Source organism: Amphiprion ocellaris, chromosome 12 (genome assembly GCF_022539595.1).
Source record: "Amphiprion ocellaris isolate individual 3 ecotype Okinawa chromosome 12, ASM2253959v1, whole genome shotgun sequence".
Lineage (NCBI taxonomy): Eukaryota > Metazoa > Chordata > Actinopteri > Pomacentridae > Amphiprion > Amphiprion ocellaris.
The window spans coordinates 18,991,841-19,017,134 of record NC_072777.1 but is presented as its reverse complement, the minus strand read 5'-3'; the positions used below and the strand labels follow the sequence as shown (position 1 = coordinate 19,017,134).

The window sequence follows — 25,294 nt, the reverse complement described above, 5'->3', positions numbered from 1 at the left end:
TGTGTGGTGGATTAGGAGCTGCACCAAGAATGAAGCCAAAGCACTTCTCTAATATGCCTCTTCTGTTCTCCTGCAGATATTCCTCTGTTGAAGGAAGCATGAAGCCTGCTGACCTGCTATCAGCATCAGCAGCATTGCCCCTCTCTGTCTGTCTCTCGTTGCTGGCCAGAACTGACTGTGGCTGTCAACCTACTTCCCCAACTCCCCCCCCCCCAGCAGCCAGCAGAGACAAGAGTAGAACTATGCCCATTCCCCATTGCAACTTCCTCTGTCATTGCTACCCATGCAGAGCAAAGCCACCAACCAGTACAGAACCATAAGCAATGATGGAGCACCACAGGACCCAGCTACTGGATCAAACTAAAGACAAGGCAGACAACATGGTGCCAGCTCAACATAAATCCTGTAGATCGTGTGTATATGAGTAAAACATACTGAGTCAAGGTTGTGTACTATAGGCTATGTATTACCATACTTGCCTCTACCCAGGTGTAGTCCTCTATATTAACGTTGCTCACTGAGGCCTCTTTGGAGAAAGCTTTGGGATTGACTCTGTCTGGGATTGACTCTGTCTGGGATCACTGCGAAACAAACAACAAAAAAAACTTGTGAAATTTCGCTCCTGATGCTGTGGCGCTCAGAATCAGAATCGTCTTCCCGCTGTACTTGAAAAGTTGTGAGTGACGCCTGAGTTTTTGCGGCCCTCTGTGAATGCTGCATGTTGTTTTCAGTTATTGCTGTCACAGCATGGTGGCCCACTCTGAATGAAGCATGAAGCCTTCTCTCTCTCTCTCTCTCTCTCTCTCTCTCTCTCTCTCTCTCTCTCTCTCTCTCTCTCTCTCTCTCTCTCTCTCTCTCTTTCTCTCTCTCTTTCTCTCTGTTTCTCTCTCTCTTGCTATCTGTGTATCCGGTTGGCATCAAGCATATGGATTAGCAGGAGTGACAACCACTGTACAAAAGCTAAAAGCAGAGTGCACCATGTCACAACTATAAAAAGACCTGCTTCTTTCTTTTTTGTTGCCGGCTGCACCCAGTATCTGGAAGGTGCTTGTTCTGTTGCATGAGTGGGATTGATTGGTGTTTTGGTTCCAGGACTGTGCTACACATCTTAACTGAATGAGGAAAGGGAGACATAATGTCACACTTCGTCTGAGCTAAAGAGAGAGTTGTTGTTGAACATGGTGATTGGGCACATGACTAAAATTTAAGGTTAAGTTCAGTTTTCTTCCCACTGTATTTATTGTTCGGTGTGTGGTTCAGTTTGCTTTGAATTTCTAAATCTGAGTGCGTGTGTACCATTGTGTGTCAGCAAGGCAAGAGATGATGTGTCCTCATATGGTAGGCCTTGATACAGCCATTTCCTAATTTGCCTCTCTCCTGATCAGAGGCTGGCTTCACAATTCACCATTGGAACATAGCCCTACCACTCTAAAAAAAAAGTCACATGAGCAAATCAATATCACTTCAGGCATTGAATACATGACACAACAAGCGTATTATTCATCAGCTCTCAAGCAAGAATACATTTTATTTTCTGCTGAATGGCTGTATAAAACAAGTCTCCTTAGAGGAAGTGGCTCAAGCCCAACTTCACAATAAACTGGAGACTCTCCACTTTTGTGCATTATTGACACAAACTGCAACTGGTTGCAGTGAAATAATAAAGGTTTTGTTATAAAGCACCCTACCCCTGTCACATACACTCACTCACTCCTGTAATGCCTAGCGCAAATCTAAGAGAGAATCATGTTATTCTGTTAGAAGTCATCCCGCGTTTTCATTGCCACTTGAAAAGCTTTGCTGGTTGAGCTGGTCACCCTGGAAACAGCATGACTCAGATGGATCCTGAGAATTACTTTTTAGGCTTTACTGCTGAGAAAAAAACACACAACAACCTGTCTAAATTTCTGTTCTAAATTTGATGTGGCATTTGTGGTCTGTCATTGTCAACGGCTACATTATTAACAAACAACATGTTGCCTTAGACTTTTTTGTTTTGTTTTGTTTTTGATGTATAATCTTAAGCCTCTGCATTGGTTGCTTTACAATATTGCAACATGTTCTGTTTTCCCAATGGCCTTACTCTATTCTTTTCTATTCTATGCATAAAATGGTCTCTGTGTATTTATCAATGAGTTTACTTTTGCTGTGGACACGACTAAACGAATGTCCATCCCTCTGTCCTCCCCTAGCTTTTCCAGCTACTGTGATGGTGATGATGATGATGATGATGATGATGATGATGATGATGATGATGATGATGATGATGATGATGATGATGATGATGATGATGATGATGATGATGAACCTATAAGCACCTATATTTCACTAATCCTGGGCTTCTCTTTTACTACAAGGCATTAAAATATAATGGGACTGAACAAAAAGAATTTGATTTCAGAGGCACTGTTGTACGGTGTTGATTCCCTAAAAGAACAGGTTACAAAGTACACATCTCAATTCTTAGTTTCAATGCTTTCAGCTTCGGTTTTTCCTCTGTACATGGCAGTGGGTGTGAAGATAGTAATTTAATATTTGTATAAAGTTTAATTTAATTTTACAGTGTGTATATAACTTTCTAATTAAAGCTTTCTTTTGAATGTGGAAGATGATGTGTCATTTTTACACAACCACGTTGTACTGGTACTCCTCCCTGCTGCTGTGTAATTCTTGAAAAATATTGATCTTACTGATACACATTTTCATGTCAAGACATTTCCTGCACCTGCCAACCATGGCAATGTGTATCAGCTTGTGTTAGTCAAAAGAATATGATTTATTTTCCTGTGGATTAGCTACTTCAGGGCCTGAACCTTGATTTGCACATGGATATCCTACTTCAGTTTAAATGATTGCACAAGCATGCAATATTTATACAGTTACTAGTGTACCAAATGTGTGGCCACTGTGAAACACCTGTGTTGGGTAGAACTACATCTGAACCATCAATTTAAAGATCAAAAGTCATACTTTCACTAAATAGAAGTATATATATTCTTGGTCAAAGGTCGTCATAGTTATTTATTTTGTTTTACAACTGCTTCATAACAGTTTCCTGAATTATGCCACTGTGTTCGATTAGACTTCAGACTGGCTGGCCTTTGGAACTTAACCCCCTGCAGATTATTCTGTCCTTTGCAGGGACAGAGCCAAAAGGTGGTCACTGCCACCACAGACTAAAGTCTTGGTCTCTCATGCTTATAGAACTGGACTTCTATCCAGTAACTACACAGTTTGTGGCAGAAATGTTTTGCAGAACCATTTCTCTACAGCTATTGTTCCCATACAAGTGCATTTAACAGTGCAGCCACCCCCAATTCAACCACATATAACTAAGTAGTTCTGACCAACCAGAAAATGTTTCCATTGATTTTACAGTAACTCAGACATTTATATGTACAAAATCTGTTCGTGTTTTTGTATTCATGGATAAGGAGTAAGCAATAAATATAATAATCAGATAATATCTAATGGTGACCACTAGATGTCACTCAGACACTAAAGAGAAAATACAATAGTTACAGTATATACAATTTGTACATTTGACAAAAGACCAATGGAGGAGTCAGACAAATTTATTTTAGATTGTCATATTTTAAATAACATCTACATTTTTTGTGCCACTCACTCTTATCATCTGCTAATGCTGCAGATAAGACTGGCCTCCATGTATATATATATATATATATATATATATATATATATATATATATATATATATATATATATATATATATATATATATATATATATATATATATATATATATATATATATATATAATGACTATTCTAGCTGGAAACGGATGATTTTTAATGGAATATCTACAGAGGCCCATTTCCAGTAACCATCACTCCTGTGTTCTAATGGTACATTGTGTTAGCTAATTGTGTTGAAAGGCTAACTGATGATTATAAAACCCTTGTGCAATTATGTTAGCAAATGAAAAAAAGTGTGAGTTTTCATGGAGTTCTCATGTACTTCTACAGGGCAGTCTTGTCTGCAGCATTAGCAGATGATAAGATGAGTGGCACAAAAAAATGTAGATGTTATTTTAAATATTATACGACAATCTAAAGTTTGTCTGACTCCTCCACTGGTCTTTTGTCCTGCTGTTACGGTTATAATTACTGTACAAATTGTATATACTGTCACTATTTTATTTTCTCTGTAGTGTCTGAGTGACACCTAGTGTCACATTTAGAAACTGCATCCATCAAAACTTCAGCGTATTGATGCCGTTCCAATCGGATACTCTCGTCATAATTCGGCTTTTTCCGTCCCCTGCGGCGTCCGTCACATGGGCTGTCTTCAAGCCCACTCCCTGACGCAGCACAGACTCCATTTTGTTTGATTCTGGAGTTTGTAGCCACTGTCGACAGCCTGCAAGAAAAATTACCACTACAACCCCTCAAAGGTATGCTTCAGCGAGTTACATTACTTATAGTCTCAATGTGCACATTTAGCATTGTTAAATTTAGCGCTATCTATCGTGTACAAGCATCATTTGTTTAAATTAGCTTGTAACGCGGCTTAGCCATGTTCGTTGTCCAGGCCTCATAGCTTGCTGGCTAGCAAACTACCGTTACCGAAACGACAGAAAGGTGAAGTCACATAAATTATGCGTATTTGTAGGCAGCGTTAGCTAAATCTCAGAGAATAACGCCCGTGTGTTGTTTGTAGCTGATAAAGCATCACCATCGCCATGAGTGGATGTCGTATTTTCATCGGGCGGCTGAGCCCGTCGGCCAGAGAGAAGGATGTGGAGAGGTTCTTCAAAGGATACGGCCGCATCCGAGATATTGACCTCAAGAGAGGCTTCGGTTTTGTGGTGAGTCACGTCAGTGGAAATGGATCAAGACATTTAAATATGCCGATAAAGTCGCACATCTCTGCATTCAAATATACAACAGAATACTGCATGCTTCACTTTACAAACAGATTCTGTCCATCTTTACGTATAACCACTGAATATACCACGTTTGTTTTCACTTACAGCCTACCTCTTGTTTACTGACACACACATAAATACAGCAGTATGATATTTGTAGACCAGAGCAAAATCCAGAAAGGATTAACTAAAGTGCTACTAGGACGGATCCCTGTGTACCAAATTCACCAATATATCGTGTCTTGGCTACTTTTACTCACTACAACTGCAGTGATTCTTTTTTTTAGTTGTCAGCTGTTTAAGTAAATATATTGCAAGTCTAAATTCTCAATTTCCAAGGTCTTAAATGTGAATATGTTCTATTTTTTTTCCTCATCGGTGTCAGTAAACTGATAATCTTAAGGTTGTGAACAAAAGATATTTGAGGACATTATCCTGGCCTTCGAGAAACGCTGATCAACATGTTCCACCATTTTCTGATATTTTATAAACCCAATGACTAAGTATTGAGAAAAATTATCAGGAAATTAAGTCACAGTGAAAATACATATGTGCATACTGGTTTTTTTTGTTTTTTTTTAACAGTTAATTGCCTGATAGATTGAGTTTTTTAAAAAAGGATTAAATCTACACTCTAATCAAAGCTCCACACTTGTTAATGTCACCAAATGAATAATGAGGATGCCTGAGTTATCTAATTTACAGAAAAATTCTCACCCTTTCTATGGCAGTCACTCACAAATTGAGCTCTGGTGCATTCTGGGTGCTTTGATAAACGTGTGATTGAAATATCTATGAGATGTCCCAGGTGTAATGTGGAACTGAAGCACAGTAATTTTCAACTTGCTGTATGTATTCTGAAGTTAAGAAAGACATGGTGTACTGCTGACTCTAGCAAAAGATTGACTGATTATGTTTTTTTAGACTGATTTCAATGACTAGTATTCAACGAGGTCGATAAGTATTTGAAACTAATACACACTTGCAGTAAAATGAAAGATTTAGAATAACACAAACTCCAATACAAATCTTTGGTAAAAAGCTGTCTTGTAATTCTACACATGTAAAATATAAAAGACAGAAAATGCTTTTCAACTTTAATCCATTAGTATTGGTATTAGGTATCCAATCAGACACTGCTGTGGGCAAGACCACAGTTTGTTGACTGCAGATACAGAGAGGCAGTGGAAATTGGTTAAATAAAATAACAAGCTGATATTTGGGGGAAAAAAGCTGTATATAAAAGCTTTTGTGTATTTGCTTTGCTGTAGGAGTTTGATGACCCTAGAGATGCTGAAGATGCTGTATATGAACTCGATGGCAAAGAGCTGTGCAATGAAAGGTATGGAATTTTCATTGTGATACACATGATGCACAGCAAGTCAGATTTGTGAAGATATTCACTTGTTCTTCGTGATATCAGGGTAACCATTGAGCATGCTCGTGTACGTCTGCGAGGTGGTCGTGGCAGAGGTGGTGGCGGTGGAGGAGGACGTTTCTCTGACCGCTATGGCCGAGGCTCCCAGAACAGTCGGAGGTAAACCTTTCACACCAACCATAGAGTAGGTGGCAGTTCACTGGCTTTATGATGGCATATTAGTTTTTCATACTTCATTTTAACACAGAAGGAACACATGCAAATTAATAGCTCTACAAGAACAGTCTATAAACAACTCAGTCTAACATTCATAATAGTCATCATGAGGGTCTGACCCAGTATGCTTAGGATGTATTCATTGGCCTGCCACCTAGTTTGCCTTCTTACTTTAAATGCAACACACTGAAAGTGTTAATTCCATTCAATGATATGTTGCTCTGAGCCAGTGTGTGTATCTCATCTCCACAATCTTATTGTTCATTTAATTGAGTTGTTTTTCAATTTTGCTTTTGTCAGTCGAAACCCTCCCCCAATGCGCACTGAGAATCGTCTGATTGTGGAGAATTTATCCTCTCGTGTCAGCTGGCAGGTTAGTATTGCGACATGTTTTTTTCTATATACAACAAGCCTCTAAAAGCTGCACCATCACAAATGTTACATCCAGCTGTCTCCCACCACCAATATACACATACAGTTGTAGAATTGATGCTAAAAATAACACAGAGACTTTGTTTCTCACATCAAATCAACAATAATAACAGACTTATCTCATTATTATGTATCAATAATTAGTCCAAATTGTTCTTTCAAAGTCATTGCTCTTGTTTTTCTGCATCAGATGCAGTTAATTAATGACTCAAAGAGCACTAACAACAACAAAACACTTAATTTTTTCCTGTTTTTTAAAAAATTTTAACCAATTCTTCACCCCTTTATTTGCCAGCCTGACTGTTGTGTCATATGGAAGAGCTCGCTTATGGTGGAGTTAACCCCTTCTGGGTCCTTCTGTCTGGGTTGAGCCTGTGGTGTCAGCCAGTCTGTCCTACTCCTAGTTGATGCCTGCTGGTCATGTGAGCGCTCGCTCCACACTAGAGGCGCTGGCGGCCCCTTCGCTCGCTCGCAACGCCTGGTGTGTGGTTGAGAGCGAGAGAGAGGAAACAGAGAGTTGGCAGAGAGAAAGCAGAGGAAAGAGCGAGAGTCGATGGTGATGGTGGTGGCGTATTGATCGATGGTTCGTTAATTTGAGGGGCTTCGATCGATCGATATCCCCCCTCCCCTCCCCCCTCTGGTGTTCCCGCACATCGTGAGCGAGAGAGTGTGAATTCCTCCCAGGTGCCCATGGATATAATCTGCTGTTATCCCGGTTATGGTGGGCTCGGAGAGCCTGCGGCCCACCCCAAAGGTTTTCGCTCTCAGGTAGTAGTTTCCTCTCTTCCACCCTGTTCACTCTCTTTACTGAGGTGGGGTGCCGAGGCAGGGGCGGTCCCGGCGCGGAGCCCTGTGCCCTTCTTGTCAGGGAAAATGGGGCTCTGAGTGCCAAATGCTGCCCAGGCGGCGCCACTGCAGTTCAGTTCATGCAGATGGTGTTCATCTCTGTAGTTGTAACGAGCAGTGTGTCCAAGGATCTCAAAACTGTTGCACAAACTCAGCTTGTTCAGATGTAGCACCTTTCAGAGTTGGTTCATGTCTAAATTGACACACATTGTACCTTTTTTTCCTAAGCTTTTTTATTATTTTATAAAAGACATACTGTTGAAGGACTGGCTGGTAGAACAGACTTTGAGGTTCTTGGACTCATTCTCCTTATCTGCAGTAGTCTGTGTAGTCCTCTCAGAGAATCTAACCATCTCTCTTTTTGGGTAAATCAGTCCTGTTTATGTCTCAGCCTGTGCTTGTTTTCTGAGCCTCTCCATAAATTGACCGAAGTTTACATATGTAGGACCTGAAAGATTTCATGAGACAAGCTGGAGAGGTGACATTCGCAGACGCACATCGTCCCAAGCTCAACGAAGGGTAAGATCATTACTCTGTGGGCATTAACTGGTTGATCATTATCACAGCATGAAGCATGCTTTCTGTGCTATAATAAGTCTATATTTGTAACTTGAGGACAGTTACTATCCAAGTTATGACAAAAAAGCATAAGATTTGATCTAATGTCATGTTTTCCAGGGTGGTTGAGTTTGCCTCTTACAGTGATCTGAAAAATGCCCTTGAGAAACTGTCTGGAAAGGAAATCAATGGCAGGAAAATCAAGCTCATTGAAGCAGCCAAGAAGAGGTGTGTTGTCTGCTGAAAACTCCATTCACTGCAAATAACACCAGTACATGTAGAAGAAGTCTGATTTTAGTTGATGCACTCATTTTGACCATGATTACACGATTCCCACTCTCCACTGACATAGCAGTTTTTCCTACCAAAGAGTGTTCTGTTATTGAAAGTACATTCATCCAATATTACATGCTGTGTTAGAAGTGCATTAGCTGGATGAGAATTCACACGATTATTTTAGAAAACTAACAATAATCTGTGTTTTTTAATCCAGGATTAGTTCAAAGATGTATAAAGAAAACTGCAGAGGATTGTCAAGGCACAGATGTTTATAATTCAGGTCATAACATTACAAATTCCGTACAGTTGCAACTTAAAATGTGCTCTTCAGTTGCAGCTCTGCACTGTTAATGCATAAGCAGAAGAGCACAGTCTTCGGTTGATCGGTCAGATCATGGTAGCATCCAGCAGAAAGTTCTGGACTTCATGTCTCCAGCCAGACTGCAACACTTGCTTACTTTTATATAAATTACTTAAATTTTATTTTCAACTGTTCTTTCTAAAAGAACTAAATTATGACATGTCTGATACTGCAAAAGGAAATGAGATGCTAACCCTCTAAATCTCAGGTAGTTTATGGGAGTTTCTTGCTCACATTTTTATTCACTGGGCTCATTTCTCACAGAACAACCATGACTAGATGTAAGAAGAACTCCAATATGTTTTTTGTACAGTATGACACAGTCTGAATGCCCTAAATCATAAAAAAGGAAAGCCAAAATTTAATTTGTTTGCTCATTTATTTTACTAAAATGTTAAATATTACTGGGGAAAACGGTGACTTTACATAATTGTAGGTATTTACCTATTTTTAATTCGATGCTTGAGTCTCCTGTCTGCCCTATTTAAACTCATCCTGCAGTTCTGCTAGAACTAACATTGTAACAATTATTTGTATTAGAAAAATAATTATGAAGTAATAGATTACAGAATTTAGAAAAATTGTTTACTAATGGACTAATAAGACTTTTGTAACAAATAAAAAAAATTAATGTAGGTTAGGCTTTTTATAATTGTTGTGCAAATAGAGATTTGAAAGAAATCCAACTGCAGATTAATCCAATGATTATTTTTGATTTTCTCAAATAGTTGATCTAAATAAATGACTAAAAAATCCAAAATATGCTCATTTTAATTCCCAAAATCCAAAGTGGAGTTTTTGCAATCAAGAAAAGCATGAACTCCTCACATATGAAAAGCTGCAACCAACAAAATACTTTGTATTTTTGCTTGAATCATGAACTAAATGGTTACTTTATGACTGATTGACTTTTCTTAAATAAATGTATATATTATTTCTTTTTTCTGTTTTTCCCAGATCGAGAAGTCGTTCACGATCCGAGAGCTCCTCCCGCTCGCGGTCCCGTTCCCGTGGTCGCTCTCCATCTCGCTCCCCCAGACGATCCCGTAGCCCCACCAAGGCCCACAACCGTTCTCGCTCCCGCAGCGGCTCCCCTGTCGGTGGAACCTCCTCCCCCAAATCAAAGGAGCCGGTCAAACGCTCCTCCAAGACGAGTAAGTCTGCCACTCCACCCTCCCCTCCACCTGCTCAGAGAGCCTCTGTCTCCCGTTCCCGCTCCCGTTCACGCTCCCGCTCTCGTTCGCCTTCTACTGACAGCCAGCGCTAACAGCTGTGTTTAGCTAATTGGGAACGAACAGTGGAAGCAACTTGTTTCATCATAAGACTCAGCTTGGATGAGTTGGCCGCAGGAGCTCCCATTTTCCTGTGACCTCCACTGAAAGCTGAGAGGAAAGTTTTCCTTGAGTACGATTTGTTTTTCCCCTGTCTGGATTTTTCTCGTGACCGTCTTTAAGTTTGTTTGTTTTTTTTTTTTTTACATCTACACAAATACATTATCAGACATGAACAGCGATGTTTAGTCCCATATTTTGTTTTCATGAAAATAATTAACTTAGATAACTCCCAGTTAATTCATCCTGTTAGGTTTCAGGTGCAGCAATGCAGCACCATTGCTTTTTCTCACAAACAGTTGAGTGAACCAGCGTCACTGTAAATTAATCTCTGCTCTCTGATAAACTTCAGACAGGGATTCTGTGTTTTCCAATAGTACTATGATGATTTTGATAAATAGTGTGACCACTTTCTTTACTCTTTCTATGATACTTTTGCTTGTTGGTGGGAGAATTGTCATGTTTTTGTCCTTATCGCTCATGTTTTCCAAGCCTTTTCACCTTTTCTCCATGTGTTCTTACCTATTGTACCTACCACGGCTGGTGTGTGTGTATCTATTACTTGGGATGCTTGCATGTGCTTTTGTTTGATCGAAATTTAGCATCTAGTTATTGGACATACTTTATTTGTGCTTAAAGCCCGAATATGAACCACCATTATTACTAGCATTGGCACCCTGTGTATCAAGAACATCAGTGGACAAATACCACACATAACTCCTGCAGGTAAACAGCTCTACAGTAATTTAATGTCTACATTCTTGCAGTTACCGTTGAACTTTTATTTTATTGAGAGATGTAACACATTTGAAGATAAAGTCAACAATTTAAATTTGCTGTTTTGCAATGGTGTTTCTTACAGAATGCCGTTTATTCCAGCATTGTAATGTTGAACTTTTTTGAAATTTTATTTTATTTAGGACTTTGTGTTCTGATTGCAGACTTCTGTTTAAATGTAATTCCAAGAATACATGTTGGTACTGTGACTGATGTTACTGTGGTTCAAATGAACATGTAAACAAGAGTTTGGAAAAACACATTTTTGTACATGAGGATTTTATTTTCAGTGAAAAATCTGATGGATGTTTGTATGATGTAGGATGACAGTAGACTTAACCAATAAAACAATTTTAATTAAACCATGATTCCATCAATTTTGTGCTCGTTAGTTCTTAGTAATGAAATGACTTACACATGAATGTATACATTCTGAATATACGTAATAGTCAGCGTCTCAAAAATGACTTGGCAAAGAGTGGTTTCACATTGTTTTCATTTGCTTCACGTAGCTCAGGTGACCTCGTAGTCGACTGCAAGCTTTTTCCACTCAGTCTAGTGTAAAGTGTATATATAATGTGGTCTGGAGTCTCTGAAACATTCTGACTGAAGTGTTTTGTTTTTTTATAAATAAAACATATATGGGCTGTGTTTGGGGACCATCCATCATACAGTCCCTGCAGAAGAATCTTTAAGAGTGTCTCTAGTGGTTGCCAGCTTGTATGTTTCTGTGGGTTAGACAGACAGATGCATCACAAATAGGAACAGAAATCGGATGTGAAAGTCTTCCATCTAGTTTGGTAGCTATCAAGGTTTTTAGACTATTCATCTTTCTGAACAACATACTCATGGTTATTCTTTAAAGGTTGTTTTTGACACCATTTGGCCTTTATTACACAGCTCTAAGGACAGGAACAGAGAAGAAACAAAGTATTGTTTACAAATGACAGCAGTGTCTCCCAGACAAATTCAAACAGGAGTTGTGGTTTTGTGGCCTACCTCACCTGACATGGTGAAGGATGTCTCACTAACTAAAATGCGTTTGGAAGAGAAGGGAGGCTGTAGGAGGAGCCACAGTCAGGTCCATAAATATTTGGATATTGACACAATTTTCAGCATTTCAGCTCTGTACACCACCACAATGGATTTGAAATGAAACAAGATGTAATTTACGTGCAGACTTTCAGCTTTAATTTGTAGGTGTTTACATCCAAATCAGGTTAACAGTGTAGGAATTACAACACATTTTATATGTGCCCTCCACCTTTTTAAGGGACCAAAGGTAGCTGGACAAGCTAACATAATCATAAATCACGTTGTCACTTTTGATATTTGGCAGCAAATCCTTTGCAGTCAATGACAGCCTGAAGTCTGGAACCCATACACATCACCAGATGATGGGTTTGGTCCCTGGTGATGCTCTGCCAGGCCTCTACTTCTGCTGTCTTCACTTCCTGCTTGCTTCAGTTTTGTCTTCAGCAAGTGAAATGCCGTTTAGTTGGATTCAGGTCAGGTGATTGACTTCTTTGCCTTTGAAAACTCTCTGGTTGCTTTCTCAGTATGCTTTGGTCATTGTCTATCTGCACCATGAAGCACCGTCCAATGAGTTCTGAAGCATTTGGCTGAATATGAGCAGATAAAATTGTCTGAAATACTCCAGAAATCATCCTGATGCTTTTGTCAGCAGTCACATCATCAGTAAATAAAAGAGAACCAGTTCCAAGCCATACATGCCCACGCCATTATACTACCACCACCATGCTTCGTTGATGAGGTGGTATGCTTTGGATCTTGAGCAGTTCCTTCCCTTCTCCAGACTCTTCTCTTCCCAGCATTCTGATACAAGTTGATCTTTGTCTCATCTGTCCATAGGATGTTGTTCCAGAACTTTGCAGGCTCTTTTAGATGTTTTTTTGCTAATTCTAATCTGGCCATCCTGGCCATAGAACAGCTGAGCATCCAATTGTCCTATTACTTTTGGTCCCTTAAAAAAGTGGAGGACACATGTAGAATGTGTTGTAATTCCCACACTGTTGACCTGATTTGGATTTAAATACCCTCATATTAAAGCACATCTTGATTGTTTAATTTCAAATCCACTGTGGTGGTGTACAGAGCTGAAATGCTGAAAATCGTGTCAATGTCCAGATATTTATGGACCGGACTGTGCAAGGAGGATGCACAGATGTATTCTCACTGTATCTTTTGCGAAAGTCTTTCCAACACCAGTGAAGTATAAAGGAGTCGTGACACAGCTGGAATATATAAACCAATTCAAATGCAGGACTGACAAATGTGCGTGTGACGTATCACTCAATTACAATATATGTCACTCTATTTGCACAGTGCTCTTTTCTGTCACGACACTTTTACTGTCATCATATGTCAGTAAATAGTGTTTAATCATCTGTGACTCAGCTGATAATTTCAGTGGGAACCCAGATACAGTTAAAGTGTAAACTGTTGTGTGATGAGTTCACAGTCTGTACTAACAGCAGCCCTTCAGAATGTCTTACCTTTCTCTTTTCTTGTGAATCTTTGGTGACACCTAAACAGCACGATGAGCGCCAGTGCCTCTATCAGCTGTAAGGACGCGTACACCATGGGGAACAGAAACAGAGGGCCGATCACTGCTGAGGGGAAAGCCACCTTCAGTATGGTGGAGCACAGCTGGATGTTCTGACAGCCTGTTTCCATAGCAACCGTTCTCCGCTCTCTGAGGGGAGGCAGACATATTCATACGTCTTGTATATATACATACAAAAAGACTCCTGATTCCTTAGTTCTTCACATGGTCACAATATCCATAAGAGGCTACATTAAACCAAATAAACCTGACTTACGGCTGACTGAGTCTGAAGAGCGAGGAGATGATGTATCCGAAGGAGTAGCCTATGAAGGGCATGAGAGCACCAATGGCCATGAGATTAGGAGACAGCACAGTCAGGATGGAGCCTCCAACTCCTACGGTGGTAATGATGCCGACCACCACAACAGAGATCATCATTATAGCGACTCCTGCCTGAGAAAAACAGGACAAAAACAAACCAGACTGGAGACTAATTTCCCTTTTAAGTGTTTGTTCGAAATTATTATTAAGGAGCATGTCTGATAATATTCTATATTCTTCTTGTTGTCAAAGTGAAATGATGAAAAACAACAAATTGACTTTCACAGCAAGTACTGATGCCTGATTTCTCTGTGGCAAGTGAATATACACAATAGTTTATCATGTTGTTGCCATAAATACTCTAAAGATTCAGAGGGTATATTAATCTACAGATGAAAATAGTTCCCCAAAATGTAGCATTTACCTGAGCAGTATCTGCTAAAAACCACAGTGCCCAGGTGTTTTAGAAAAGGAATCAGCTGTTATTATTAAAATATAGACATTATACTATATATTTATGAACTGTTTTGAAGATCTGTGTCATTACCAGGAACTAGCATGCTTGGAGTTCACTCACTTGTTGCTAGAGGTTCAAAAGTCAGAAAAACAAACAAATGCTAATGTTTGAGAAGCAGATTTTCAGTATTGTTCGATCAATAGCTAAAATGATAAACACAATTGTTTACTTGTTATCACTGTCTCATCACTGCAGTTAATATATGAACTTCTGATCCTCTTGAGTTTGCATTTACCTTGGTGATGGTCTTCGAGTATTGCGGCCTGAAGTAGTTGATGAGGATGCCGGCACCACAGGGCACCAGGATCAAGATGAGTGATATGATGATGTCAACATAGGGCACAACGCTCTGCAGGTTGAAGCCCTGACAGTAGAGGTAGAGCAGCAGCGGCATCATCCCCAGAGCCAGCAATGTGGAGCACGAAGTCATCACAATGCTGAGCAAAAACACAGGGATGAGAGCATCACTTACTGCTGGACTAAAATTGACTTGCTCATCATTTTGTTCAGATCCTTGCAAATTGTTTAGGGCGCCTGTACAACAGTCAACAACTACAGGACTGAAATGTGTTGGGGTTATTTAGTGTTCAAACTGACTGTTTGCACCACAATGCGGACAATTGCTATATTTTTTTTTTAAAAAATACACAATCCTAATGAATTTTGAATTCTGAATTTTTAAAAAAAAAAAAATTTGAACAAGGAATATGCCTTTATTATGATAAACCTACTGCCAGCACTGCAGAGAGGTTCCGAAACAGAGCGAAAAACTTTGCTGGCTGATGCCACAAAGTGATCTGAGAACTAACATATCTAGTAGTCTGCAAATGGTAGCAAATAGGCAAAAACATTAAAGAGAAGGGAGCAGCTGCTTTGTCATCCTTAGATGCTCTGTGCTGTAAACGCACTGCATGAACTAACTAAACATTTTTGTTAACCTTTGGGTTTCAATGCTGGACTCCTGTTGCAGGTTTGACCATCTCCAAGGTTCAACTGTCAGATTCTGTGAGAAGAGAGAAGTTTACGCGAACTTTCTTTAAAATGTTGAAAAGATTGTCTAAAATTCTGCTGTAAATGAACAAAATAAACACGTAAATCTGATCATTTTCTTCCAGACTACTTATCAATTGTTTATACACTGTAGCCTGTTAGAAATGTAACATTCAGCTGACAGTTCAGCAATAGCAATGATTTAAATACTCAAACAACAAAGTGATTAACATGGCTCTGAACAAGAAAAGGAAAGGATGGAGAAGGAACCAGCACAAATCAAATTAGAAGTGAATAATATTTATTCTCAAATTACAATAAATTGAATGAATAGAAAATACAGTGTGCTGCAGTTTTTTAAAACTTTAAAAAATTGTGGTCCAAAGCAGTCGATTTTTGGTAGGATCACGATCATGTGATTGTCAGCAGGCAGCTGATGTAGTGTTCACTTGTAGTCATAGTTACAGTGACACTGCCACAATCTCGCAATGATACAGAAATCCTCAACAAATCTGTGGATCCAGACTATAAGCCACATCACTGCCAAAATCTAATCACTTGGTTCTTGTGTCATTTCTGACCTTCCCTGAAAATTTCGTTCATCTGTTTGTCTGTTTTTGAGTAATGTTGTTAACAGACAGACTGATAGACAAACTAATGTCGATCGTCACATAATTCCACCATGTTCTTTGGCGGAGTAATGAGGTCAGTTTGAATTTCTTCTTTCTGTTCATTCAAACTAGAGGGGGGAAAATCTGAGTAATTATTAACTGCTTTTATCATTTTGCATTTTAGCCACATGCAACAATGCAAATAAATCATTTTTATTTCAAGATTTGTTGATCAAAAAACATGTGTCAGTTTGAATTAAGTGTATTAAATCAGGGCTGCTTTTTGTTGCCAGTCTGCCCGGGCTGAGATTTATTGCAGGCAAGCAAGAGAACAGAACAGTAACACTCTTTGCTGTTCAGATAAAGAAAATAGCAGCGAAAGATATAGTAGAATCATTACATAAACACAGGGAGGCTGTATAAACTGCAAAATTTGACTTTGTGGGAGGCTGATCCAGGGGCTAGCAGCTATATTTAGTTTTCAGTACAGTCATGCTCCTTTCTCTCATACAGGATGAGCTTGTTTCGCTGGAAACTCTCCATGAATATTCCAAAATTGTTTTTAAACTGTATATTGTAACTTCTGTCCTGCCCTTTCATGCTGGGAGATGTAATGTGCAGTGAAGCCTCCAGGGGACACCAGTGGGACTGGCTAATTGTAGGAGTGTCTTCTAAAGTGCATTAGACCTGGCTGACAGCTAACTGTTGCAGGTTTATTATCCCTGTATTGTCCCAATACATAATACTACACTATTTTACCTTCATGCATAAGAAGTGACACTAAAATGTGACAAGTGATTTTTGCCTGGACATTTGCTCAGAATTATGTTTCTTGAGGTTTTTTTGAGGGAGGGGTGTCCATAAATATGAGCGGTGGTGATTTTCTATTGTCAAAACAAAGCAAACTGTCTCCTGTACACAAAAGCTGGTGTGGTTATATCAGTTAATCACTGGCTATTTTCAGGGAAATCTTCTTTCTCTTTTAGGTAATTCTTGTGGCTTAGACAATTTGTTGATGTTTTTAGTACTTTGGTCTCTTTGAGTGCTTTCATCAACAGCTCAGGTCATTCTGATAACTACTCCAGGGCTGCAGGTCAGATAAGATCCTCACCATCAGATAGAGCTGGAATCTTATCATGCACTGTTCCCCTATGAAGGAGAGACTTAATGCAAGGCAAGTTGATTTATGTAGCTCAATTCATGTACAAGCCATTCAAAGTGCTTTACAATGGCTGAGAAATTAATTACAAAGATTATTTAAAAGGTAGACAATAAAAGCATGCGTTAAAACCATAGAAATAAAACACAATTCAAGCAATAAAATTAACATGAAATTTTATTATAATAAAATCAAAGAAATTAAACCTAAGATAAAAACAGAGATAAAATAAAATCACTTTAAAGGTAACAGTGTAATGCTGGTATTAAGACAGTCATTAATTAAAGGCAACAATAAGTAAGTCTTTAACCTTGATTTAAAGGAGCTGAGAGTTTCAGGAGTCCTGCAGTTTTCTGGAAGTTTGTTCCAGTTATGTGAAGCATAAAAACTGAAAGCTGCTTCTGCATTTTTGGTTCTGACTCTGGGGACAGTGTGATGGAGTGAATGCTCAAGTGGCTGAAAGTAAAGGGGTTGGTATGTTCTTATGATCAAATTTTATGACCAGACCTGCAGGTCTTTCAACTCTAATAATGTGTCCCACTTTTGGCACATGAAACTAAACCGATCTGTATGGCTAGACACCACGTTTAGTAGATGGGTAATGATAAATTAGTAATGATTCTACATTCACACACAGAGGTGCCATACAGGGTCACACAATGTTTATATTGCTGCAGTGCAACATTGCATGCATCATTTCAAGTACACGCATTGCAGTCAGTTTACACCTTGACAATCAGTGTCTTCACACGCGCGCACGCACACACACACACACACACACACACACACACACACACACACACACACACACACACACACACACACACACACACACACACACACACACACACACACACACACACACACACACACACACACCACACACCAGTAAATCTATAGACTGACCTCTATGTCTATGTCTACAACATCATTAGCATGTTGAATATACACTACCATTCAAAAGTTTGGGGTCATCCAGACAATTTCATGTTTTCCATGAAGGCTCACACTCTTATTCATGTGCTGACATAACTGCACAAAGGTCAAATTAGCCTTTCAGCACCATTAGCTAACACAATGTAGCATTAGAACACAGGCGTGATGGTTGCTGGAAATGTTCCTCTGTACCTCTATGTAGATATTCCATTTAAAATCATCCGTTTCTAGCTAGAATAGTCATTTACCACATTAACAATGTCTAAACTTTATTTCTGATTAATTTAATGTTATGTCTTTGTTTCAATTTTTTTTCTTTCAATAATAAGGACATTTCTAAGTGACCCCAAATTTTTGAGGGTAGTGTAATAGTAGTTCAGAACCAACAGGCCACATCAGCACATCCATATTAAAGCCCACAGACAAGTGTCCACTGCCACACTGACATAGATGCAGATTAAAGGGTAACTTTGGGTCATTGTCATCTTTGCAAATATTGTCCTATATCCTAAAAAGTTTCTATTTTTTCATGCTGATACATCACTTACTGAAAAGCACTAGTGATGGTATGACAGATGCTCATTGTTATGCAAATGCATGATAATAATGTGATGTTTGGTGATTTCATGTGCTTACAAAGCATTGCAGCTCTTTTCCTGATCTGCTACTGAGCTAACAAGAGGCCAACGCAGACTACAGTCTTTGGAGCGTATTTGTTGGACAATGCAAATATATTATGACAAATAGTTTGTGTGTACCTGAGGTTCATGTCACCCTGCAGAGCCAGAGCCAGTAAATTGGAGAGAGCCCCTCCAGGACAGCAGCCACAAATCAGAACCACCACAGCCGTTATTTCAGGCAGCTGGAACGCCTGTAAAACCAAATGATAATAACGTGACACAATGTACTGGCAGTGTCTGATACTGATGTTTATAAAGTGTTTATAATTGTCTGTATAGCGGTTTACAGTAGTACCAACCTTAGCTAAGCAAAATGCTGTGAGAGGCATGACACCATACTGGGCCAGAAGTGCAATGGCCACCCCCTTAGGTTTCACTATGTGATGCTGCAAAAAAAAGTACAGAAATCTTAATGAGATCATCAATGCTATGTGTACAAACATGTATACAGCATTTTAAAGAGATATATTTGTGTGGACAGTGTGCAGCTGAAGTCACCTTGATCTTGGACACCTCCATAGTGCATCCCATTGAAACCATGGTGATGAATAAGACAATTATCATAAGTATACTGATGGTTTTGTCAATAACTGGTGACATAACATCTGTGGAAACGGAGCTGGTGTTATCAGCCGTCAAGTTGCACAAGATGATGCTATTTTGCCACAACTCTGGATCAGAAGACTGATGTGGTGTGTGGTCCATGGTGCCTTCCATGTGAGAGCAGCAGTTGTACTGAGTCAAATCTGAAAATACAAACAGGGTCAAGCTCAGACGCAAAGTAGGACAGAGAAGTAACAATGAGAGAACATGTGTGTGTAGATTCTCAGTACTTCAGTAGAAGCAACTGGACTTGTTAATTTTTGAAGATGTGCCATCTCTCCTCCCAGAGGCTTCCTTAGTTCTAACTAACTGGAAGGGAGTCCCTGGTATTTTTATTTTTATTTTTTTTACCCCCAAATCAAATGGCTCAATCCAGTTCTTCACATCTGCTCCTAAGCAGTTTGAAATGTTTGCCCTAAGTCTTGATTTATCTAGTGGTCAGTTTTTAACTGTTGTTGGCTGCAGCCATTGACACGTCATTCTCCTTAGTCCAACTCTTATCTCAATTAGATTTTAAGGAAATCATCCTGGCAGGTGATTTCAACTGGGACTGACTTTCACACATATCTGATGATTTTAAAGCACATGGTATGTCTTTGAAGTCACATTCATCTTAACCCCAAATGTCAGTCAGTGCTAGCTTGTACTTTGTATGTATCATCTAACTTATCATACATGTATCCAACTGTGTGTTATATGTTCCTTGTTCCCCACCCCCCCTTTTCCCATCCCTCCCCCTTTACCTCTACCCCTCCACCTCTACCTCTCTAGCCCTCTACCTCCATCCCTCTATCTCCACCTCTCTACCTCTTCTGTCCCTCTCAACCCGCCCGGCCAGCAGGCAGATGGGTCCCCCCACATAAAGAGCCGGGTTCTGCTCGAGGTTTTTTTCCCTGTTAAAAGGGTGTTTTCCTTGCCACTGTTGCCTTGGGGCTTGCTATGGGGGTCAGACATATGGTTCTGTAAAGCGTCTTGAGACAATTTGACTGTAATTGGCACTATATAAATAAAATTGAATTGAATTGAATTGAATGTCCAGACAAATCGCTTCCACTTGTTCTTACAACAACTAATATGCCACATATTTACTCTGCAACGGGGTCTTTGCTAATGATCTCAGTGATCATTGTGTGATCGGGGTTGTCAGGGACACCAAAAACACCCGTTCTAAGCCCTGTATCATTAATAAGAGAAATCTTAAACATTTTAGCCAACAAGCCTTCCTTCATGATTTACTGAATTTTAACTGGGGTTGTATTTTATTGACTGATGACACTAATCTTGCTTGGAAATATTATTTAGGATAATTTCAGTTATTTTATAGACAAACATGCTTCTTTTCGCCACTTTAGGGTGAAATGCCATGAAAGTGCCTGGTTCATTTCCACAAGAGGAATCAGATCTGGGCAATTGCGAGAAAGTCTGATTCTGAGGTTGAATGACTACATTTCTGACAATTGCGTAATCATTGCACTACTTTCATTAAAAATGCAAAACGTGGTTATTACCTATCTCAGACCACAAATGGTTTAAACGATCCTAGGAGATTCTGGCAAACTATGAAGTCTCTTCCTGCCAACTCTTTCTTGTCAGAGCTACCTCCTCGATCAATTGTTGCCTCTGTCTGTGTCAAATAAATCTGAGATACTTGTTTTAATAAACACTTTATTGAATCCAGCTTCTTGTTTGACATAATATCTGGTGGTAAATCAACCACATTTCCCCTACAAGTCATGCCTCAGACAGGATAACTTTTACCTTCACACCCTTCTCTGTCTGGAAGGTCTGGAAGGCTTTAAAGGGCCTAAACACGAAAAAAATCTGCATGTCCAGACAACCTTCCTCCTTACTTTCTTATGCCTTGCAGCAAATATCATAGCTGAACCAGTGTCACATATTTTCAGTCTTTCTGTGAAAAACAATCTCATTCCTGATGTTTGGAAATCTGCTTTCGTACTCCCTCTATTGAAAGGTGGTGATCCCATGCAGTTAAACGACTGCAGACCCATTTCCAAACTCTGTATCTTAGCTAAGGTTCTTAAAAGACTGGTGAACGATCAGTTCAAAGAGTTCTTGACTATAAATGTTATTTTATCTCCTCTTCAGTCTGGTTTTAGGAAGCAACACAGTACAGTAACTGCTTCAATTAAAGTTTTAAATTATGTTGTGGAAGCCTTGGACGCCAAGAATTATTGTGCTGCACTCCTCATCGATTTGTCAAAGGTATTTGATACCGTTGTGTTATGATATTTTAAAATTGAACAACTGATAAAATTAGATGAATAGGATGTGTGAATCAAATTTAAGAGCAAACAATGATAAGATTGGAAGACCTAATGTGTCAACTGAAATTATGAGTACACTAAATAATCCTGTGGAAAGCAGCAACCGAATGGAAGCCCATGGAACCCTTATAAGGGGATGAGACCAGAAGTGCATGCCCTCTCTTCATCTGCACTCGTGAGTTGAAACCTAAGTCATGTTGAGCCAAGCAGAAATAATGCCAACCTAGAAGAAATAAAAAAGAGGAGGTGGTCTAACGTTTGATACCATTACTTCATATACATCCTGATTGGGTCTAAAGGCGACGGTTGTGGCCTTCCAGAATGGAAGAGGAGTGTTTAGGAGAAGGTATGTACGACGATGTAACGCTTTGTGTACTCAGTTAAAATCTCGAGATTTTGCTTTGGGATTGTTGCAGCCTCTGTATTGAATAAACGTTATTTGCATCAGACTTTGAAGACTGCTTGAAGATTCTTTCTTGTAAACTTTTTGAAGACTCTACGTTTTGATCCAGAATTGATTTTGGCTATATGTTTGAGAAAGCTGCCTGATCATAACTGGCCCTAGGCAGGCGGAATGAGTCACAACAGTTGACCATGATATTTTATGTCAGAGGCTGTCAAATATAGGCCTATCAGATCAAGTTGTTGGCTGGTTCTCAATTTAGCTCACCAATCATCAGCAATGTGTGTGCTCAGTGGCCTCTCCTCCCGCATTCTGGTGTTACAAAATGTGTGCCACAGGCTTCTGTCCTAAGAACCACTCTCTTTACTATTTATGTCAACAATGTGGTTCAAAACATAAATGCATCTGTTCATCTTTATGCTGATGATACTATCATTTATTCTTGTGCAAACACTGTTGCCCTTTTATTTGAATATCTTCAGTCAGCATTTGACATCATTCAGTCACATCTGTTAAATGTGAAAAGCAAAGTTATGTTGTTTTCCAGTAAAAAGAAGGTGCCACAAGTTCCCCCGGTATTGCAACTGCATAAAGCACTCAACTATTGAGCTAGAGGTCCCTTACAAATAACTGGAAATCAAAATTGATGAAAGCTTCTGTTTCTTTTAAAGAAGAAGAAGAAATTGAGTTGCTTTCTCAGGAACAAATCCTGTTTTTCTTTTAATGCCAAGAAAGGGCTTGCTGCTGCCACAATCCTGCATGTACTTGGTTATGGAGATATTGTTTGCCTCAATCCACTCTCTCAAACTGTTGGATGCCGTTTATTACAGAGCACTCAGATTTTTAACAGGCTGTAAGCTCCCCACATACCACTGCACTTTGTACTCCTTGGTCATCACTTCTCCACTGGTATCATTTCATTTACAAATCAATCCATTGATTGACAGTTTGTTGTTATCTGTGCAGTCTTTGTTATTTTCTTGTTGACCGATTCTGCAACTGACTGAAAGACTGCTGACAAGCAGAGCTTTCATCAGACAAAATCTGTGATTAGAGTGAGCTCTTAGTTCACAGTACACACTACATGGTCTGGAAAACCTTTAACCTAATTTTACAGGTGCTATATAGTGTCAGAGTGTGACAATGATTCACAGAGGTTCTTTTGTGCTTCCAGTTAAGATGTCTGTATTTACTGGGTTTTGTAAGCATTTGGGACAAATATAAAGAAAATTAAGTGCAAGCAGTAACCTAAGAGTATACTATTTGTGACTTATTAGTTATTGGAAACGGATTGGATTTGATCACATACCTGTCTAATGTGTCTTACTGTAACTCTAACACAGTTTTCGGAGCAAATACACGTAGTGCTATAAACAGTACACTTGCTCCACAGCTTGATAAATGGAAGACCAACTAATACCTCTCTGCACATTTAAGACTGACAGTATGTTAAATAAATCTGATTAAAATTGCCAGGCAGAACTATTGTATGTTTAAATAAATCAATATTACTAGCAAGCCTAAGCCACAAACATTTATCTGTATTTCTTACTTATTTTATAATTTCAACACATATTCGGCAAATCTTTTGCTTCATATTTAACCTAAAACTCTTAGACATGAGGTGGTAATGGTAAAGTAAACAAACCAAGTTTCTTTTAGAAAGCCATTTAAACCTGGTTAACATGTAAATTACTGAGGGAAAACCTCAGTATTTGCTTTCTTTTTGCTCCTTTGTGCTTCAGTGGAAAAATCAACACTCATCTCCATAGTTGACAACCACATCCTCCCTACTGGCATACTCACATGCTGAGTGCAGACAAATTACTTTTACAAGATTTCACACTCAGAAAAAGAAGCATTTGTATGAAAACATTATAACACCACAGAGCTCCATTAGAGCCATCACAGACTGACTTCTTGGCTGTGCTGAAGGTGAGAATTGCACACCTATCCTTAGAGGTCACTTTGTACAGAGAGAAAGAAAACTCTCAGGTGGATTCCCCAGAAACAGACAATATTATCACTGCTTGTAGTTTAAACCTGACAGATATGTTTGCAGCTTTATTCTGTTTACCTGCTCAGCTTCTTCTCTTCTCTTCTCTTCTCTTCTCTTCTCTTCTCTTCTCTTCTCTTCTCTTCTCTTCTCTTCTCTTCTCTTCTCTTCTCTTCTCTTCTCTTCTCTTCTCTTCTCTTCTCTTCTCTTCTCTTCTCTGGAACAGAATTTAGTCATTTTGTGTGATCACTCTTTTGTCAGCCACAAATGTCTCACAAAGGCTACAGGTAGTGCCATCTAGTGCTCAGGTGACTTCTGCGCCTCTAAGATCAGGCTCCACGAGCTTCTCAGGTCAACCTTTAGCTAAAATAAATCCAGAACTATTATTTTGGGGAGATTGTGACTAAAATGCTTATCAGTAGCCAAGGATGGCACTTTTTTCACAAATGTTTCATTTGCATTGCTAACTGTTTTCTGTTATTTTTTTAGTTCAGTTATTTTTTTGTTTGTTTTGCTAGTGACAGTGAGAGAGAAAATGAAAATGACTTTGGTTTTTCACAACATGTTAGATGTAAGGAAAAGGTCAAAAGTTGAAATCAAAGCTACAACAGGCTGCATTTTTAAAATCTACACAAGAGGAGACCATTGGTACACATATCTAGCTAACAAAGAGACCCAAATACTTCTTTAAGGAGGATTCTTCACTTTTACATAAGAACTGATGCACTCGACATGCTCATGTGGTGCTGTGAAAAGGAATACGTTTAAAATACCAATCAGTGATCTGGTCATGAGGAGTCTCCAGTCTTGCTTAAGGCTGAATGAACTTTTCATGTTCTCATTTTGAAGGCGCCAGCACTGGTGATTGCCAGCAAACCGGCCTCTGCCAAGTACAAACTCTGCACATAATAACAAATTAGGTGCAGTTCACAGATTGTCAGTCTAACGCCGATGCCAAGGTTCTTGACAGCTTTTGTGTTCTTGGCAATTCTGCTGTTACTGACAAGGCTGCAAAATCCTCTGCAGTGCAGAATGAATGCATGTAACTCTAAGTTGGTGTGACAGAAACTTCCATCCATCCATTATCTATACACCGCTTAGTGCTCATTAGGGTCGCGGGGAGCTGGAGTCTATCCCAGCTGACTTAGGGTGAAG

The 25,294-nt window shown here is 39.3% G+C and overlaps 3 protein-coding genes across 5 annotated transcripts in view; 2 read left to right on the top strand and 1 right to left on the bottom strand.

Moving 5' to 3' along the window:
* susd6 (sushi domain containing 6) overlaps positions 1-2,607 on the top strand; it is a 34,853-nt gene extending 32,246 nt beyond the window's left edge. For both annotated transcript variants that reach the window (XM_023271763.3, XM_055016046.1), the window contains exon 7: positions 77-2,607. In XM_023271763.3, coding sequence (XP_023127531.2) covers positions 77-102 — 26 coding nt within the window. In that variant the 3' untranslated portion in view covers positions 103-2,607. The remainder of the gene's footprint in view (positions 1-76) is intronic.
* A 1,654-nt stretch (positions 2,608-4,261) lies between these two features.
* srsf5b (serine and arginine rich splicing factor 5b) lies at positions 4,262-11,431 on the top strand. 2 transcript variants are annotated; one of them, XM_023271758.3, is made up of 8 exons: positions 4,263-4,417; positions 4,684-4,831; positions 6,163-6,233; positions 6,315-6,428; positions 6,786-6,858; positions 8,209-8,282; positions 8,442-8,549; positions 9,919-11,431. In XM_023271758.3, the coding sequence occupies exons 2-8, from the start codon at positions 4,706-4,708 to the stop codon at positions 10,226-10,228; spliced, it is 876 nt and encodes a 291-aa protein (XP_023127526.2). In that variant the 5' UTR covers positions 4,263-4,417; positions 4,684-4,705; the 3' UTR covers positions 10,229-11,431. The 2 variants fall into 2 exon arrangements, 1 of the variants encoding a protein (XP_023127526.2); XR_008603555.1 differs by lacking the exon at positions 9,919-11,431 and having other exon boundaries at positions 4,262-4,417; positions 7,213-8,282; positions 8,442-8,517.
* On the bottom strand, positions 10,416-24,358 carry slc10a1 (solute carrier family 10 member 1). The gene is made up of 8 exons (XM_023271757.3): positions 24,221-24,358; positions 19,351-19,598; positions 19,152-19,238; positions 18,931-19,043; positions 14,712-14,913; positions 13,913-14,091; positions 13,586-13,785; positions 10,416-11,797 (listed from the first exon to the last, which is right to left on the bottom strand). The coding sequence occupies exons 2-8, from the start codon at positions 19,567-19,569 to the stop codon at positions 11,736-11,738; spliced, it is 1,062 nt and encodes a 353-aa protein (XP_023127525.2). The 5' UTR covers positions 19,570-19,598; positions 24,221-24,358; the 3' UTR covers positions 10,416-11,735.
* Between the last annotated feature and the right edge of the window lie 936 nt (positions 24,359-25,294).

What these genes read in the sequence shown, in the direction of transcription:
- slc10a1 (XM_023271757.3), bottom strand. Translation starts at nt 19,569, where the DNA reads ATGGAAGGCACCATGGACCACACACCACATCAGTCTTCTGATCCAGAG. An exon ending in CAGCATTTTGCTTAGCTAAG is followed by an intron (nt 19,044 to 19,151) that starts GTTGGTACTACT and finishes TTGGTTTTACAG; the next exon opens with GCGTTCCAGCTGCCTGAAAT. An exon ending in CTCTTCAGACTCAGTCAGCC is followed by an intron (nt 13,786 to 13,912) that starts GTAAGTCAGGTT and finishes GCCTCCCCTCAG; the next exon opens with AGAGCGGAGAACGGTTGCTA.
- srsf5b (XM_023271758.3), top strand. Translation starts at nt 4,706, where the DNA reads ATGAGTGGATGTCGTATTTTCATCGGGCGGCTGAGCCCGTCGGCCAGA. An exon ending in AGAGAGGCTTCGGTTTTGTG is followed by an intron (nt 4,832 to 6,162) that starts GTGAGTCACGTC and finishes GCTTTGCTGTAG; the next exon opens with GAGTTTGATGACCCTAGAGA. An exon ending in CGTCCCAAGCTCAACGAAGG is followed by an intron (nt 8,283 to 8,441) that starts GTAAGATCATTA and finishes CATGTTTTCCAG; the next exon opens with GGTGGTTGAGTTTGCCTCTT.